The sequence below is a fragment of the Carassius carassius genome, chromosome 20 (genome assembly GCF_963082965.1).
Source record: "Carassius carassius chromosome 20, fCarCar2.1, whole genome shotgun sequence".
Classification (NCBI taxonomy): Eukaryota; Metazoa; Chordata; class Actinopteri; order Cypriniformes; family Cyprinidae; genus Carassius; species Carassius carassius.
In genome coordinates, this window is record NC_081774.1 from 7,744,605 (window position 1) to 7,764,263 (window position 19,659).

Consider the following 19,659-nt stretch of genomic DNA (forward strand, 5'->3'; position numbering starts at 1 on the left):
ATGAATAGATATTATAATTATTATGTCAGAATAATAAATAAATACTAATTGATGCAATGTGTAAAATGCTCTCACAGAACTAAGAATGACAAATTCAGTGCTAACACTGCCGAAACAAAATGCTTTGCATATGTACCTGATCTTTGTAACAGTAAACTTTGCAGTCCTTTGTTTGAAAACATTTGCTCTTGCATCTCCTGCTCTTGGTGGAATTTGCATGGAAAACTATGTTTGTGCTTCAATAACTTCCTCAAGACAATGACAATGCAAGAATCAGTAAAACAAACCTCACAAATGCTGCTAAGGTCAAAGGCCTGGGTGTAACCCAACAAGGAACATGATCTTCAGGAAGCCTTGGAAGAATACTGTAAAACGATCTACTACAGTATCTGCCAGATATACATAAAATCTAAATCTAAACAAAACTGAATCGACTCTTAATAGTATGGATGTAAATATGCAACATTTTACATATAATCTGATACACAGGTAAATTAATATGCATAGCTAATATAGTATGAGTAAAGTTGTAAAGTAATAATTTAAATTGTTGAAGGGAACTGGATTGTTTAAAACATTTTACAGTTTTAATTGTTGAATTTTACTGCACAGGTTTGTGTCAACATTGCTAATGACTATGTTTGTAGGGGCAAGCATCATCAGACTGAAGTTCCCTGTTTGAAATGTGGATTAGCTTGTTCATTATTGTGGAATGCCACTGACTCACAATAGCCTCAGTGACTATTAAAATCCCAACAAGCCCAAACAGATACACTGCAAATACTAATTTAATCTAGGATTAGGAAGAGGGGTTTCCCAGTGGATGTCTGTTCTTCTTACATAACAAACATAACGTCAAATTTTCCAGACCGTTAAGCATTCAGATATGGATTATTTGATAGACATGACAAATGAGAACAACTGTCAGTTCTCGATATCTTTGCTTTCGGTTTGTCAGTCAGCCTGCATTAGGTTCCACTGGCGTTCAGATGAAAACAGAGGAGTTGCACAGTCATGCTGATGTCAGTGGCACTCTTTGTTTGGACTGCCGCCAGCGGGAGTGCGCCTTGGTGAGCGTGCACGAGTCTCCTTCATAGAGTGTGTTTGGAAGCGCGCACGAACGTGAGTGTACGCGCGTTTGCCATCACAGTCAGTTGACAGCTGGAAGGCGGCGGAGCTTCGCGACACATCAAACTTTCGATTTTTATTTTTTGTGTGTGTGTGTATGTGTGTTTTGCTTTGACGTTTTACTCGCCAACTGCTAGAACGTTCTGTTCGTGGATGCGCGCGGAGGGCATTCCCCTCTTCATTTATTCATCTCTCTCTTTTTTTTTAAATCGAACAGCATAGTTCTTTATATAAAACACCTATGACAGTACGTAAGCTGAAATATGTGAAGAACTGTCGCTGGTTCCTGATACAAGGTGAGTACTTTTAGCGGGTGTAAGTAGGAAGATTGCGTTACATTGTTGTTGATGGACACCAGAACGAACTAGAAGGAGCGCGCTTGACAGTTGTTTAACTATATGAAGTCATTTTGCTTCTTGCCTTATCAGCAACATTTTATCAGGGTTGAGACAGCCAACCCATGGGGTGATGTCCCAACTGTTAAAATCTTGAATGAGTGCTTCTTATCCCCTACCCCCAAATTAAAGTACTGACAGTGTAGTTCAGTTCTTTATAATGCTTAAGCAATATGACAGCAGCAGTGCTTCTGTAGTAGCATTGTACAGACTCAGCTGAGGCCGCAGGTAAATATCAGCTTGATTTCTTACAAGCATGATTGCTAGTGTACAGTCGTGGCCAAAAGTTTTGAGAATTACATAAATATTAGTTTTCACAAAGTTTGCTGCTAAACTGCTTTTAGATCTTTGTTTCAGTTGTTTCTGTGATGTACTGAAATATAATTACAAGCACTTCATACGTTTCAAAGGCTTTTATCGACAATTACATGACATTTATGCAAAGAGTCAGTATTTGCAGTGTTGGCCCTTCTTTTTCAGGACCTCTGCAATTCGACTGGGCATGCTCTCAATCAACTTCTGGGCCAAATCCTGACTGATAGCAACCCATTCTTTCATAATCACTTCTTGGAGTTTGTCAGAATTAGTGGGTTTTTGTTTGTCCACCCGCCTCTTGAGGATTGACCACAAGTTCTCAATGGGATTAAGATCTGGGGAGTTTCCAGGCCATGGACCCAAAATTTCAACATTCTGGTCCCCGAGCCACTTAGTTATCACTTTTGCCTTATGGCACGGTGCTCCATCGTTCTGGAAAATGCATTGTTCTTCACCAAACTGTTGTTGGATTGTTGGAAGAAGTTGCTGTTGGAGGGTGTTTTGGTACCATTCTTTATCCATGGCTGTGTTTTTGGGCAGAATTGTGAGTGAGCCCACTCCCATGGATGAGAAGCAACCCCACACATGAATGGTGTCAGGATGCTTTACTTTTGGCATGACACAGGACTGATGGTAGCGCTCACCTTTTCTTCTCCGGACAAGCCTTTTTCCAGATGACCCAAACAATCGGAAAGGGGCTTCATCGGAGAATATGACTTTGCCCCAGTCCTCAGCAGTCCATTCACTATACTTTCTGCAGAAGATCAATCTGTCCCTGATGTTTTTTTTTGGAGAGAAGTGGCTTCTTTGCTGCCCTTCTTGGCACCAGGCCATCTTCCAAAAGTCTTGGCCTCACTGTGCGTGCAGATGCGCTCACACCTGCCTGCTGCCATTCCTGAGCAAGCTCTGCACTGGTGGCACTCCGATCCCGCAGCTGAATCCTCTTTAGGAGACGATCCTGGCACTTGCTGGACTTTCTTGGACGCCCTGAAGCCTTCTTTACAAGAATTGAACCTCTTTCCTTGAAGTTCTTGATGATCCTATAAATTGTTGATTTAGGTGCAATCTTAGTAGCCACAATATCCTTGCCTGTGAAGCCATTTTTATGCCACGCAATGATGGCTGCACGCATTTCTTTGCAGGTCACCATGGTTAACAATGGAAGAACAATGATTTCAAGCATCACCCTCCTTTTAACATGTCAAGTCTGCCATTCTAACCCAATCAGCCTGACATAATGATCTCCAGCCTTGTGCTCGTCAACATTCTCACCTGAGTTAACAAGATGATTACTGAAATGATCTCAGCAGGTCCTTTAATGACAGCAATGAAATGCAGTGGAAAGGTTTTTTTTGGGATTAAGTTAATTTTCATGGTAAAGAAGGACTATGCAATTCATCTGATCACTCTTCATAACATTCTGGAGTATATGCAAATTGCTATTATAAAAACTTAAGCAGCAACTTTTCCAATTTCCAATATTTATGTAAATCTCAAAACTTTTGGCCATGACTGTAATATTATGCAGTACTTATAAATATCATGTAACTTACGTTTCACACAAAGTTTGGCGAGTCAGTTCGTATGTTTCTTCTCACCCAACTGAGTCTGAAATAGTTCCGACGTAGTGTCCGTGACGTCAGCCATAGGTTTTTTGAAGAGAGTTTTTGAAACCAAAAGTGGGCGGAGCGGGCCGTCGCGATCTTGGCAGCGCGTCACCGCGCGTCATTCTGGGGTAATCAAAAGTAGGCAAAAAGGCGGGAACTGGTTGCTGAAGCCACGCCCACCTAGGCCGACGGCGGTGACAGCAGCAGCGATCCATCTGTCACTCTAGTGGCCACGCCCTTAATTTTGCAGAAATTTAAGTTTTAACATAATTTAAATGGATGAGTTATATAAAAAAAAATTCCACCCCCTCACAGTTGTCATGAAGAGTAAAATTAGCTATATAGACCAAAATAACTTTTTGCACCAGGCTGTAAACATGTTTTTTCTGCTGTAAAGTTGGGCAGTTTAACATGGGGAGTCTATGGGATTGACTCCCTTTTGCAGCCAGCCTCAAGCGGCCAGTCGATGAATTGCAGTTTTAGTCACTTCCGTATGGGCTTCATGAGAGAGAGTGGGAGGTTGCCACTTGTTCTGAACATGCTGAAGCTTCAAGATTTGGTGGGTGTCACCAAGCAACGCTCAGGCTGAAAGCCGGACTGGATCACCGAGTATTAGTGGAGCGGAACACCCCTTCAACGGTCTTTCTGCAGTCACTTGGCTTTAAGTCTACTCCAGGTTTTCTATGTTCTGCGATCTACGTATACAAGAAACTCGTTCACAGCAATCATGGAGCGATGTTAAAGGAACACTCCACTTTTTTATTTTTAAATATGGCTGGGAACTATACTCTCATTCCGGTGTAATAATCAATATATATATACAAAATATAGAAACTCTTTGGTCATTTTTGAGCGAGATGCTAATGATCTAACCAGAATCAATGATCTATGCTAAGCTAAGCTAAAAGTGCTACTGCCAGACCTGGAGATCCGCTGAATGGATTCTAAAATGGTAAAACTCAACTGTTTAACTCTAGAGTTGAAAAATTTGCCTATTTTCAAAAAAGTGGAGTGTTCCTTTAAGCCGACTTTCCACTGCACATGACATTCGGACACGACACATTCACCCTCTAGTGGCAGTCGCACAGAACTTTCAAACTGGTCGTACAGCTACCGTTACCATGGCATATACACCATGGTAAAATTAATAATTTTAATGAATATAATTAATGTATGAATGCATAGTCACAAATCAAATGACCCCCAAAACAAAAACATAGTAGGTTTTATGGGGCTAATCAATGTAGCCTAATTATAAAATAATTATTTCTGCCATAATTATTCTAAAGCACCATTTCACAGAATTCTTGTTTAAAGGATAATGTTAAAGTGAACAAAATATTGGTAATTCTAATCTTACGCTCATAGTTTTAATAGAATACATTGTAGCCGGTCGCAGAAGTTCAAATATTTCAACGCATCTGAAGCTCAAATCAGATCCGAATTTTCCGCATACACATAAGATCAGGAGTCCACGCAGCTCCTGTACTACTCTCCATTCGAAATGAATGACTTCCGGTCTGATGCTTGTCGTTCGTTGGAGATAGTGGAAAGGTGGCTTTACGTCTGACACCGAAACTCAATATATTGGAGACTGATATTTGAGCTGGCAACCACGTGAACACAATATGGCGTAAAACACAGACTTTTTAATTTAGTTTAATTTATTTACATTTTTTTGTGCATGGTTACTCCTTTGTGAAGCTGAATCTGAAATTTCAAAATAGATATTGCAAATTTTATGATTGTTTTTTGTTTTTGTTGTTTTTTGTGTAAATACACCCAAACAGCTTCTAATAAATTTCGACAATGACTCTTATTTATTATTAAATAAATAGAAACAAAATTCATAAAGAATAATTTGCAGAGATACAATTTAAAAGCTGTGGCTGTAATGGGGCACAGCAGATGTGTAGGTGTTGCTCTTTTTGACCACTAGATGGACACAATGTAATTGTAAAAAAAAAAAAAACTTTTATTACGGAGCAAAGCTTCCTTTTGCCGTAATCATTACAACTCTTTTTCCATTTTTTAGAGACACTGTTGTGCCAGTAGATGGCGACATGCAACTGTTTTACGAGTAAACCATTAAATCATACATTCAGCTAACTAGTTCAAAACACTGATTCATTTAATAATAAAACAACTGCTTTGTGCTAATTGTCCCCCTTTTAACTGCAGCTGTTTTTATTGACAAAGCACAAATAGACAAATTTACTGTAAGTATTGTCTAAAATGTAAGTTACTTAACGCTAACTGATTGTTGAAATTAAGAACAACAGGACTCTTGCTTGTGTGATATTACTTAATTATATGATTCTGTTATTTGTAATTAATTGTTTCCATGCTGATTTGAAAGGTTTAAGTGCTACATGCACACGTGATAAAGACTGTTCTGTTTCAGCAGTTCAGATTTTTCACTGGAGCTACCAAAAATGTTATTTTTAGCAGCAAATTGTAATACATGTGTTTATGTGAAGCAGATAAGTTTTAATTCATTGTTATTCACTCACCAATAATAGCTAGAAATTATGTAAGGGATAAAGTACAATTAGCTGGTTGTTATTATGAAATACTGCAAACCTCCAACTGGGTCACCAGGCAGGACCTCATAATTGACAGTGGCAAATTGTAGCACTGGTCTGACTGTTCAGTCAACTGTCCCGAAACTCTCTGGCCCTGGGCCATCATGTGATCCTTATTGTCCTAAGCTAATTGAACTGTTAGTAGTCATCTCTCTATGAGTCACATTGCAGTACATTCCTATGGTTTATGCGTGTGTGACAGAGCACTTCTGACTCTTTCCAAAATAACTAGTAGATTACGACCATTGTGCAAGAAATTCAGTGTACTTAGAACTTCGTCTGAACAAAGAATTTCCCATCATCCTGATTCTGTGTCAGTGATCACCACCCGGCCATGTACCCAGTGTCTTTATGATTCACAGTTTTCCGCATAGTCATGAACACCTTCCAGACTGCTCCTAGACTGACTGGCTCTTTATCAGGGCAATAGAGATGTGTCAGGGTGCAGTTATCAATGAGGTGTTTTGTCCTCTTGCTGACCTCAGCTATATAACTGTGACACAGTGGAATCACACTCTCCCTCCCTCTCGCTTTCCTTGGAAATCCCATAAGTGATGAGGACTTTGTTTTATTAAAGGCATAGTCCAGAATCCATAGATCCCTCCCAAATTGAAAAATCTACCATTATTTACTCACCTCCAGCAATTCTCAACTTGTTTGTTTTGCAGAGCACTTTTTAAATCAGTTTGTGTGACCACATCTGTCAAGCTCCATAGAGAACAAAAACACTGCAAGGCACAGTGGGCCTATCATAGAGTAAAAAAAAAAAATTCTGTACATGAGCAGAGACTGGACATGATTTTTGGTGGAAATTAATTGTGAAGAAAGAATATGAATACTGCACACAAGTAACATCCATACTCTTTTTGTGTGTTTTCTGTTCTTTTTGGAGCTTGTCAGATGTGGCCACTATGAACTGGCTACGTTTTGTATGCACTCCTATAATGCAGTTAGAGCAGTACTGCGGTTAAGTTGGACCTCATGTAAACAGGATACTGTGATTATGTTTATATGATTATGCTTGTAATCTGAGCAACCATAATTGCAGTAAAATGCACATTTTAATAAGACTTATATGAGAGTGCATATGCTTTAATAGCATTTAATGCACTTTTGACAAAGTGTTTTTTTTTATTAAAGAAACAGAAATGATCATGTACAAACACAAAGTATTATAGAGCAGGAAATGTACAGAAATGTACTATTTACAGAAAATTTTGCATGTACCACCAAACAAGAGGGGAAAAAAAACAGAGGAAAAGCAAAATTAATGAATAAATTTAATGAAAATAAAATAAATATTATTTATGAAATTCTAATTAAAACAGTAAATTAATATATAGATTAAATAAAGCAAGCTAAACCTCATTAATTGGACCATCCAAAAAAAAAAAAAAAAACGCACATTTATTAGCGAGTAATCAAAGTAGCCTTGAAATGCAGGATTGAAAATTTAGGTTTGCCTGTGTCATGTAAACTTATCTTAATCCATGTAATTCCTCACCTTGACTAATGTTGTACATGTAAACATAGCCATTGTATAGAAACTGCAGTGTAAAGGTTCTTCAAAAATGTAATCCGTTTGGTTCCACAGTCACAGTATGTAGGTTTCGAACAACATGAAGCTAGGCAAATAATGACTATGCATTTAATTGCATCATCTTCCGCAGCACAACATAGTTAACCAGAACAAAAGTTCACTTGGCAGCACCTTCCACGAAAAGTTCCAGCTTTTCACTTTCTGTTCTATAATTTTTCAAGTAACCTGACACTCAGCGAGTTAAAGGTTAATCCCACCAAAGCCATAGTGCTAATGTGCACAGCGCAGCATGTTAAAGTCTGTCTTAGCAATATGGCATGTGAGAGCATGACACAGTGAGCCTTTATGAGGGATGGAGGCCATGACGGAAGAAGCTCTCTTAGTTCCAAAAGAAGCTGTGGCTGGCAGTTATGTCTTGTGATAAACCCTACTTTAAGACAAATAAGTGTGTCCTCAGCACTCTGGATTGTGCAATATGAGCAGCAGAGATGACCTGCAAGTGTGGGACGTTACATAACCCATGAAAAAAATTTCCCTCTGATGAGCAACAACTTCTAGACTGATCAACAACAGAGACTTTGGCCCTCACTCGAAAACCATGTTAGTGTGCACAAAGGTATTTTGATGCACAGCTTTTCCAGTTGTGCCACAATCATGGTTTTCAGAGTATTGTCTGTATAATGCAGGAAATCACGTTGTGTCTGTGAATAAGGGTGTGGCTTGGCTCTTTTCCTTTTTTTGAAGTCTACTTGACATCCGTCAAAGAATAGGGAAGTGAAATCTGATTCAGCCAAGTCTGTGCAACTGTCAACATAGACTGTAATTAAAGACAGTTTCTCGTACACATTGTTATAGTAGAAATTGCCTCTTCAGGATTTACGTAATGCTGCCATTGTATTCCTTGTATATCGCTTATTCAATGTGGTGTTTGTTTAGTTTTATATCCAAGATATCTTCCTCGATCATCTTGGCTATATTCAATTATGCATTTGATAAACAATGAAAGCACTGGAGGGACAAACAAACATTTCTCAATTTTGTATCTCTGTTTTTCACAGGGTGAAAAGAGCACGAACCATCTCAGAGGACAATAACCTTTTGGAAGAACAGAATATTGCATTTTTAAAGCATGTGCTTAAAAGATTCTTTAAAATAAGTTTGCTTGTACATCCACTAGAGTATAAAAATGACTTTTAACCTCATCTATACAAGACAAATAACAGCATTTGTCTGATTTAAGGGAAACAGCGTGTAATATTTCAACAATGCCAACTTGGCTTGATACAGAAACTTGGTATGATGGACTTCTAACCAGGCAGAAGAAACATGGCTCTCTATCCCTAAGCGATCATCAGTTGTGCCTTTATTTCTTCATGACACGTGGATGGATTTAGACATTGTTCCACTGCAGTTGCCATCCATTTCCTCTTGTATCAGTGACACTCTAGGTCTCGGAGAATGATATGTCCAAGAAAGAAGAGGCCCATCAAAGATGAGGATTTCTCAGCCATCGTGGTGCCTTCCATGAGAGCTCATGGTTACTTGGATTACACTGTTGAAAGTCATCCCTTTAGAGCCATGCAGATCATGGACGAGCTCCGCCATCATGAGCTGCTCTGCGATCTGGTTCTTCATGTCACATACAAAGACAAGATAGTGGATTTTAAGGTAAGAGTTATGGAATTTGGTTGCAAGTGTGCAAGAATGCTTGAATGGCATGTTTGACAATTTTTTTAAAGTATCAATGCCATAGAAAAGCTGTTTTATTCTACTTAGTGCCATGAGACCTATTTTTGCACAGGTCAGTTTTTTTATGGAATTAAGTATCTCACAGTTAATAACTGCATAATGGAGAACAATGCTAGTAGACAGTATTTTTAGGTACTTAGGTTTTTCAGGGGCTATTTTGGTTGACCGGGTTTGTGTCAATATCACAGACTTTTCCATGCTCTATACAGTGCTCGTCTACATCAGTATCTCAGTTATTCATAAGACTGACCTGTGAGAAGGCACTGTCTCATAATTGATTATACATTACTGACAGCGTTGAAATGTTTTGCAACATTTATTACGTGAAGATTTCTAGATTTACAGAGATGTGGATTGTGTCACATTTAAGTCCAGTGTGAAAATATTAAAATAACTTACATTTGTGAATATGTATACTGAAAACTTATAAAAAATTTAAAACAAGATTCATATGCACTAGAGTTCTTAGGTTTAAGGCTAGTAGTGTAAAAGCAGCAATGTTGTATAATGTTATTAGATTTTAAAATGACTATTTTAATATTTTGTTAATGTAATTTATTCCTGTGATGGCAAAGCTGAATTTCCAGCAGTCATTACTCCAATCTTATTATAATATGCTCATTTGTTGTTCAAGAAAGATTTTTTTCCAGTGTTCAAAAGAACAGAATTTATTATAATGTAAATGTATTTAACTTCTAATTTAATGCATCCTTGCTGAATAAAAGTATTTAACTTACTGAGCATAAACTGCTGAACGATAGTGTATATTTTCTATGCAAAGTAAAAAAGCATAGATTATTATAAAATTAAATATTACACAAAAGCATTAAAATTATTGCTATAAAAGGGCCTGTGTAATTTGTGCTTCAAAAATATGCCTAAATTCGTGTAGCATATAGGTTTATAGTTTTTAGGAATTTTAGTTTATTTAGACAAAATAGTATATAATTTTAATATCATCCATTAATCAGGTATTGCCCTTAACAATACAAAAAAGGATCGAGCTTATTATATCAGTTAGATTTAATATCAGCACATCCATTTTCTTCTCTAGTATTTAGTATAGTAAACTACATAGTGTTCACTGCTTGAATATCAAGAAACAGGTTCAGCGTGTTATAGTTATTTTTTTTTATATGATATGTCCCTGGCACTGCAAATTACAGTGCACAAAGATAAATTTTCCTCATTACAAGTGCAGAATTATGTTAGTACATGTTAAGGCATTTAATTGTAATTATAAGAACACGGCACATACAGCTCTCATGATTTAGTTTCAGGTTTGTTTGTTTTTTTACCCCAGCCATGAACAAGTGTCTACATTCCCCAGGTGCATAAACTGGTGCTGGCTGCCTGCAGTCCTTACTTCAAAGCCATGTTCACCAGTAACTTCAAGGAATGCAATGCCTCGGAGGTCACCCTGCGAGACGTGTGCCCTCAGGTCATCAGCCGCCTCATTGACTTTGCCTACACTTCCCGTATAACAGTGGGCGAGAAGTGTGTTCTTCACGTCCTCTTGACTGCGATGCGCTATCAGATGGAAGAGGTGGCCAAAGCGTGCTGCGATTTCCTCACGAAGAACCTGGAGCCATCAAATGTCATCGGCATCTCGAGATTTGCAGAAGAGATCGGCTGTACTGATCTGCACCTTCGCACACGAGAGTATATCAACACTCACTTCAATGAGGTGCGTGCCCCTTGGACTCCGTTCACCGAAGTGTCATTTAGCAGTGATCGATAGTTGCCACCTGCTGTGCTCTCTTAAGTAACTGTACTACTCAGCCATTGACCTGTAACAGTTAGTCTTTGAATGAATGAAGACTATAGAGAATGGTGCTGTGTAGCTAATTGCTTTGTCAATGGAACTCAGGTCTGTCTCGCAGATGGATATTGATTCGTATAAATGATCCAGCTGTCACATGAATCAGGCATTACAGAAATTGTTCACCCAAATTGTGAAATCATGTTACTACAACCTGCATTATTTTGTTTCTTCATTCATACAATGAAAATAAGTGATGTTAGGTAGAATGTGCAAGCTGTTCTTTTCCCAGACAAAGAAAATGGATGGTGATTTAATGCTCAAAAATTTAAAGTAAATGTGGTTCACACGACTCCAAGCTATGGACCCTTTTAATTTAACAGACCGCATTTCTTCAGTTATTAAAGGGATGCTCCAACCCAAAATGAAAATTTTGTCATTAATCACCCCCATGTCACTTCAAACCTTTAAAAGCTTTGTTCGTCTTCAGAACCCAATTTAAGATATTCCTGTAAGTGTTTAAGTGTCAATTTAACTGTTCCTGTAGCTCAAGTGGTAGGGCATTGCAAGGTTGGGGGTTTGAATCCCAGGGAACACATGTTAGGAGAAAATTGTTAGCCTGAATGCAATGTAAGTCTCTTTGGATAAAAGAGTCTGGTAATGTAAATGTGAGATATTTTGTTTGAAAACAGGGAGGCTTGTGACTTTCCCATTGCCTGACAATTAAATTACACTCAAGGTCCAGAAAAGTATGAAAGACATTGTCAAAATAGTCCATCTGCCAACAGTGGTTCAACTGTATCGTTATGAAGCGACGAGAATACTTTTTGTATGCGAAGAAAACAAAAATAACTACTTTATTCAAAGATTTGTCTCCTCTATATCCGCATCACCGTAGCGCCATTTTGGACTATTCAGACAATGTCTTTCATCCTTTTCTGGAGCTTGATTGTAATTTGCTTGGCAGTCAATAAGATAGTCACAAGCCTCCAGGTTTTCATCCCCCAAAAAAATAATAATAAAAAAATAATAATAATAATAATATATATATTAGGGGTGTAACGGTACGTGTATTCGTACTGTACCATTTCGGTACAGGGCTTTTGGCATGGTGCACGTGTGCACTGAATGACCGAATGCAATATTTTGTGTGCGGTATATTTTCGTGTTTCCACACGAACATATTAAGTGGCGGAAGTCTACGCGTTCAGCGCAAATCCCGCCCTGCAGCTGATTCTAAAGTTTTCATTGGTCATGTCAATATGTCAATCACTGTACAGATTGCCCTACACCAGTGGTTCTCAACCCGTGGCCCGCACAAATTCAAATGCGGCCCACCATATGCTGAACAAAAAACAAAAAACAAAAAAAAAAAACTTTCAGTTTTACAATTAATTTTATTTTTTACATTAATTAAAAAAAATGTAGTCTACTAAATAAATATAAGCTATAGCCTTATGTTTTTATGTGAAATTATTTAGTTTTTCATATATTATTTTCAGACATGAGCAGACTTACTCACATAACATTACGGATACAAGCGCGCACTTTGGCAGAATTCAATTCAAATAGTCATCAACAGCCATTAGTTCAGGTAAAATTGAGCATCAGAAATGACAAATTTGTTTTTAAGGGAGAAAAAAAGAAATGTGGAGAATGCCAGCGAATGAACACATACAAACAAGAATAGTCAAAGTATCAGTAGTGAAGGAGGATTTTTGGTTTGCCCCGCAACTCACTTGAAGAAGTTCAGGCAAATGGAAACACCATATACTACGTAGCTTTCCATATTTGGATCATAGGCTATGCACATTTTCTGCAATGTCTCGCGTCAGGTCATGGTCCCGTGCGCGTCTTACAGACTGCATCTTAAAGCCTCTGTACTTTCCACGTCCGCGAGTCCACTATGGATCGCTAGGTAGGCGTGACGTAAAAATCATCCTTGGAGAGTGTGTGCCGAGGCTCTGAGCAGACGACCGTCCAGACAGGTGCGTGTGGTCAGTAGGCTTCAAAAGCACAATTGCACATGTGCAGGCAGTGTGAAGAAGCCCATTGCTACTCAAACCTGTGCAATCCTTCAATAAAAGAATAATAATTCTGGGCAATTGTTTGTTCACATGTTTGTTGTAGAGTGGACAATCAGCGTACGCTTTCGGAAGTATAAATGGAAGAGGTCCGTGTCCGCGCTGGCCGTGTACACGTCCGGATTGCTCATGCGGAAAGTATAACACAGGCTTTACAATCACAACTTCTTTGTGCTGTTAGTCCTTTCGAGCTGAATTTCACAAAATTGGTCAGCTCCTGACAGCATCAGGTGTTTTATTTATGGGGAGTAGAATTATTTATTTCAATGAATGTAATCGATTAGATATCATAATATTTAGGCTATAATATTATAAATCAGGTTGTTTTTTATTGGAGACGTAATATATAAATTATATGAGTGCGGCCCGCGAGACTTGCACTTGGACCACAGTGCGGCCTGCTGGAAAAAAAGGTTGAAAACCACTGCCCTACAACAACACTGATCTCTAAACCTACCCGTCGTCACTGTAACCTTAACCAATGAAATCGACTGCAGCGTGGGATTTCCGCTGAACTGGTTTGAATTAAAAAAAAAATAATAATAATAATAATAATAATAATCACACACCGCGTGCTGTACACCAACATACACGGCATGCTTTAGCCCAGCCTCTCTCTAGCTAGCGTCATGGCCATAGACATTAAAAGGGTCATGGCCAATGCAGACAAGCCCATAGACAGTATGGACAAGCCGGAGCTTGAAGAGTCACCCATATCATTAAGGTCTCCTGTCATAGTTATTTATTTATATTTTTCATTATATTTTATTATGTGATATTGGTTTGAGACTGAGAGTATTTTATTTAGTGGAGAACTTTGCAGCAGTATTTTATTTCTTATTCTTTTTTTATTTTATATATATATATTATATAGTAATAAAGTAAGTACTTTGTAGAAGTAAGTTCATTGCTTATCTTCCATCCTGCAAGAGTTTCTATACTGTTTATCTTTTTTTTTTTTTTAACCATCCTGTATTTTTCATTAAAATAGGCTTTGGTGGCTAAAAATGAAGAAAGGGAACCCATAACTTGGTGTCAGTGATGCCAAAACAAGAAGTGACTAAAGTCACAGTTTTTGAATTAAAAATGATTTTTAGAAATCACATTAGAAAATAACATTAGAAAAACTTGCAGAAAAAAAGGTCAATTGGCTTTCACCAATAATGTAGCAATGTATAAAGCATGTTCACACAGAAGCCACTTTCAAACCAACATTTCTTTCTGTTGGTCAAAAGGTGAATCTGCTAGATCCAACTTGAACTAATATGTCCATATATGCATGTATATATATTTTTCCTTGTCACAGGTAACCAAAGAGGAAGAGTTCTTCAGTTTGTCCCATTGCCAGTTGCTGGAGCTGATCAGTCAGGACAGTCTAAAGGTGCTCTGTGAGTCCGAGGTCTATAAGGCCTGCATCGACTGGGTTCGCTGGGATGCGGAAAGCCGAGCGCAGTACTTCCATGCCCTACTCAACGCGGTCCACATCTATGCCCTGCCACCCACATTCCTCAAAAGACAACTGCAGTCCTGTCCCATCCTCAGCAAGGCCAACTCTTGCAAGGACTTCTTGTCCAAGATCTTCCAGGAGATGGCTCTTCGAAAACCCTTGCCGCCCGCTCCTCATCGTGGGACGCAGCTCATCTACATAGCAGGAGGGTACAAGCAACACTCTCTGGACTCTCTGGAAGCCTTTGACCCACGGAAGAATGTCTGGATAAATCTAGCTGACATGGGATCTCCTTGTAGCGGGCTCGGGGCGTGTGTGTTGTTTGGGCTCCTTTATACGGTCGGGGGACGAAATCTCTCTCTGCAGAACAATATGGAGTCTGGATCTTTGTCCTGCTATAACCCCATGACTAACCAGTGGACCCAGCTGGCTCCACTCAACACGCCCAGAAACCGAGTGGGTGTCGGGGTCATTGACGGCAGCATTTATGCCGTAGGGGGTTCACATGCCTCTACACATCACAACAGCGTTGAGAGGTGAGGCTGAGACAGGAAGAAAACTCGAAAAGGTTTTGTGTTGTCTCTTTTACGGTGTAGGGTTTTTCCCCTTTATATTCTATTTCCTTTCTATTATTCATATGCTACCGAATCAAAACATTAGCACAGTGCAGAGTGACAGATTAAAACTTGGTTGAAGGATTTTGTATTGCACTGAAGACTGCGTCGCACACCTGTCCGTTTTGTACGAAATAAAAAATGAAATATTAACAGAAGGGTTGTGTTACACGCTACACTTTTGATACATCCCTCATCGGTTACAGGAAGTGTTTTGATTTTTTTTTTTTAAAAGCGCCTTCCATCAGGGTGTAGAGATAATTTTGCTCTGTTCTTTCCCCAGCAAACTAACAAGCTCCAGGCAAATCTGTTTCATAACGTACATTTCGCGGCACAGAGTCAGGTTAGGCATTTCAGAAGAAACATTTCTCCACAATAAGTGGTATGAATATGATATGAATATTTCATACTTATTAGACAGTACGCACAGTGACAGATCAGGGAAGAAGACCTTACTTGAATTTTCATCAGTAACTCAAAACGAAAGTGACATGTGAATGTCATATACATATACTGTATGACATATCACAATTGAAAGGAGGGAATCTATTGTATTGGGTTGCTATATTTACCATGAAATGGTTATGGAACATAGCATTTACATAAAGAAGCAAACTACTGTGACCTTATTACATGAATAGTCTTGCTAATGATGAGAAATGAGCAAATTATCTTTAATTAGTCTTGGGGGGGGGGAATGTCTAAATGACTGCACCAAATGAAAAAAAAAGTGTTTTAATTTATTACAATTCAAATGTTAGTGGCATAAAACTCATTAACTATCTTTTATTTATTATTTTAACTGTGGATTTGTGGAGTTTTTGAAAAGCTTTTAGTAGACGAGCACAAGTTCAGATTTATAACAGAGCCATGTGAATCCTATTGAGGATTGTTTATGACTGAGTGAGCAGCCCAAATCGATCGTTAATCTGTCCAGGAATGCAGGGAGAGACAGTACGTGTATTCTGTTTAGAAATTCGAGTAAAATGCAAATTCAAACAATGAATGTAGATAGATCATCTACAATTTCAAAGATGTGTGAAATTCAAGACTCAGAAGAGAGAAACTCAAGCTTTTAAATGGAGATATTGTATTGTTGGCAGGTTAAATGCAACCTCTTCTTGCCGAAGGCGGTATTTTTTTTTTTTCTTTTCAATTGTGACATTTTGTTGGATCATATATGCACTCATGGGAATTGCTTGGAGTTATGATTGGTATTTGGCACTAGATATCATTGTTAGAAAAACAAATTCTTGAAGATATGAGCCTGAGACATTTAGTAAGAATGATTGAAATCTTTTTTGTTTCGACTTCCTCATTGGTATTTCTAGGAAATCATATTCCTTGACGACAATATCTTAACTGGTTTGTAAGGATTTCCTGCTTATTGTTTTCACAGGTATGACTCAGAGACAAACCGCTGGACATTTGTGGCCCCTATGTCAGTGGCGCGGCTGGGGGCCGGTGTCATCGCATGCGGGGGGAGTCTGTATGTGGTTGGAGGATTCGACGGGAACAACCGATGGAACACGGTGGAGCGCTATCAACCAGACACGAACACCTGGGAGCACGTGGCACCTATGAACACAGTTCGGAGTGGTCTGGGTAAATAAACTGCTCCATTTATCAAACTAATGAGTTGGAACTGTTTCCTTTTACTTGACATGTTAACAGCATATGATGTACCGCGTGAATAGTGTGATTAAATAAAAGTGACTAAAGGGAAAGATATGAAAATAAGAGAACAAAAGGCCACATCATATCTAATCAACTGGCATTTTACAGCATGTTGTTATAACCTGCAAAAACATAAAACACCATTAAAGTTGAAACATAATACTGTACTGTTCCAGACAATGATTGAAACTTTGTATTGTCAGCACTTCTTCTGTTATTACCTTCAAAAGATGAATCACTTTTTATATTTCTCATTTGTAAGTCACTGTAAATAAGTGTCCGCTAAATATATAAATTAAATAAATCTGAATCAAACATAAATTAAATAACATAAAACTTTCTAAGGAAACAAAAAATATATATATTGTTCCAAAACAGTTCCTTCTTCTTCCATTTAATAAAACAGGTTACGTTTTAAAGAATGTTCACACTGCTTATTCCACACAATGAACATAGATGGGACCAGGAGCTGTCCAGCTCAAAAATAAGCATCATAAAAGTAGTGCATACATACACTACCAGTCAAAAGTTTCAAATAAATAAGATTTTTGGAATGTTCTACTAATTTTAGTGGTCAGTTATTATTGGGACTCAAATGGATTTAATTATTCCGAATGTTGAAAATGAATTTTAGTGCTTAATATTTGACCAGCATTTATTTGAAACCTAAATATTTTGCGACATTAAAAATGTATTTGCTGTCATATCACATCAATTTAATGCAGCCTAAAAAAAAATGTTTAAATTTAAAATCTTTACAATTTTATTATTTCTTTAAATCCTACTTTAACACAAACATTTGATTGACAGTGTATGACATTTTTCACAAAAATATTAAACAGCATAAAGGTTTTACAGCATTGATAATAATCAGAAATTTTTCTTTAGCACCAAATCAGCATATAAGCATGAATTGCCTCTGAAGACTGGAGTAATGATGCTGAAATTTCAGCTTTGCCCTAAAATAAATAAATTAAATTTTTAAATATATCAAAAATAGAAATGCTTATATGTAATATTTCACATTACTGCATTTTTGATTAAATAAATGTTTCCTTGGTGAGCATAAGAGACTTTGTTTGACCACTAGTGTTTATTCCAAGTTTTCTGAAGCTATATGGTAGCTGTGTGTGTTTGAAACACAATGAAAATACTGCTTTGGAATTGTTGACATTCTCGGTCACCGTTCACTTTAATTGTATGGCAGGGAGCTCCATACCGGAATGTACAAAGAGAAAAGAAAAAAGAAATACTCCAGATTGTTTGTATTAATGGAAATAATCACTGGTTGATATGCACTAAGCTGTCTGGTGTTGTTCTGTTTGTAGGAGTGGTGTGTATTGATAACTACCTCTATGCAGTTGGTGGCTATGATGGTCAAACCCAGCTCAAAACGATGGAGAGATATAACGTCACTCAAGACGTGTGGGAACCCATGGCCTCTATGAACCACTGCCGCAGTGCACATGGAGTCACAGTCTACCAATGCAAGATTTATGCGTTAGGTGAGCTGAATGCATGAACTGATACCTTGAAGGCAATGGAAGTTGGTTTGAATAAAAGTTTCTGCTAAATGCATAAATATAAATATTATTCCATTTCAGGTGGATTCAATCAAGGGGGTTTCTTGTCCAGTGTGGAGTGCTACTGTCCAGGCAGTAATGTATGGACATATGTAACAGATATGCCTTTTGGGCGCAGTGGAATGGGTGTTGCTGTAACCATGGAACCCTGTCCTGGAATCCTGCCAGAGGAGGAGATGTAATGTAGCAGTTTGATCTGTGAACTTGTGCCATTTTGAAAACAGCACATGTTGCATTTCCTTCAAACGTCTTAATGCATGTGATACCAACAAGGTCATATGTATGTAATTTAGGTTCATTTGAAAGGTTTTTTTTTTTTTTGATACATTTACATTTATTCATTTAGCTGACGCTTTTATCCAAAGCGACTTGCAATTGCTATATATGTCAGAGGTCGCACACCTCTGGAGCAACTAGGGGTTAAGTGTCTTGCTCAGGGACACACTGGCGGTTCACAGTGGATTCGAACCCGGGTCTCCCACACCACAGGCATGCATCTTATCCACTGCGCTAACACCACCACCAGATAGGTCTTCCTTCTCTACAAAGTGTGTGTGATTTAAAGTGAGAAACGTTGATAATCACTGGACTAATGAACCTCCGATCACTTTATAAGGACTAAATGAATATCCTGTGACAGAGACGCACACAGTAATTTTGTTGAACTGCTAAATACGTAATTTTGTGAGCTCGTTCTATAATATTTTTCATGCCTGTAAATGCACTGTTTAATGTGCACACCTGATAAAACACTGAAATCTAAAGAAAGTCTGGGTTTCGTTTCTGACAATTTTGGGATCTCTGCTGTCAGGAGTGTTTGAAGTAACAATTTCTTTGAAGTTAGGATATATAATGCATAAAAAAAGCTATTAATCTGTAATGTCTTATAATACACCTTATAATCAGTTGAATTTTCTTCTAAATAATTATAATTTCATGTTATAATACTATTACTATAAACAGGTAAATATTATATTACATATAATTTAAAATAAATCACAGATGACAATAATGCATTATGTATGCACTAGGTGGCGGACTTCTACTTGCAAATGCAATGGGAGCACCTACACGTCTCAATACCAAAACCTGTCTTTGCATTTGACCACTTCTCTACTTACATGACATATTACTTGTATTTGAAGACCCCAAATCTTTGTAAAACTTTTGATT

At 37.9% G+C, this 19,659-nt stretch overlaps 1 protein-coding gene across 1 annotated transcript; it reads left to right on the top strand.

Annotated features, from left to right (window-relative positions):
* Window positions 1–1,079: 1,079 nt before the first annotated feature.
* keap1a (kelch-like ECH-associated protein 1a) lies at window positions 1,080–18,802 on the top strand. Its single transcript, XM_059501459.1, has 7 exons — window positions 1,080–1,424; window positions 8,629–9,238; window positions 10,650–11,006; window positions 14,472–15,148; window positions 16,626–16,831; window positions 18,232–18,408; window positions 18,508–18,802. Exons 2-7 carry the CDS (start codon window positions 9,029–9,031, stop codon window positions 18,666–18,668), a joined length of 1,788 nt encoding a protein of 595 aa, XP_059357442.1. The 5' UTR covers window positions 1,080–1,424; window positions 8,629–9,028; the 3' UTR covers window positions 18,669–18,802.
* The last annotated feature ends 857 nt before the right edge of the window (window positions 18,803–19,659 follow it).

What these genes read in the sequence shown, in the direction of transcription:
- keap1a (XM_059501459.1), top strand. Translation starts at nt 9,029, where the DNA reads ATGATATGTCCAAGAAAGAAGAGGCCCATCAAAGATGAGGATTTCTCA. An exon ending in ACAAGATAGTGGATTTTAAG is followed by an intron (nt 9,239 to 10,649) that starts GTAAGAGTTATG and finishes TACATTCCCCAG; the next exon opens with GTGCATAAACTGGTGCTGGC. An exon ending in CATCACAACAGCGTTGAGAG is followed by an intron (nt 15,149 to 16,625) that starts GTGAGGCTGAGA and finishes TTGTTTTCACAG; the next exon opens with GTATGACTCAGAGACAAACC.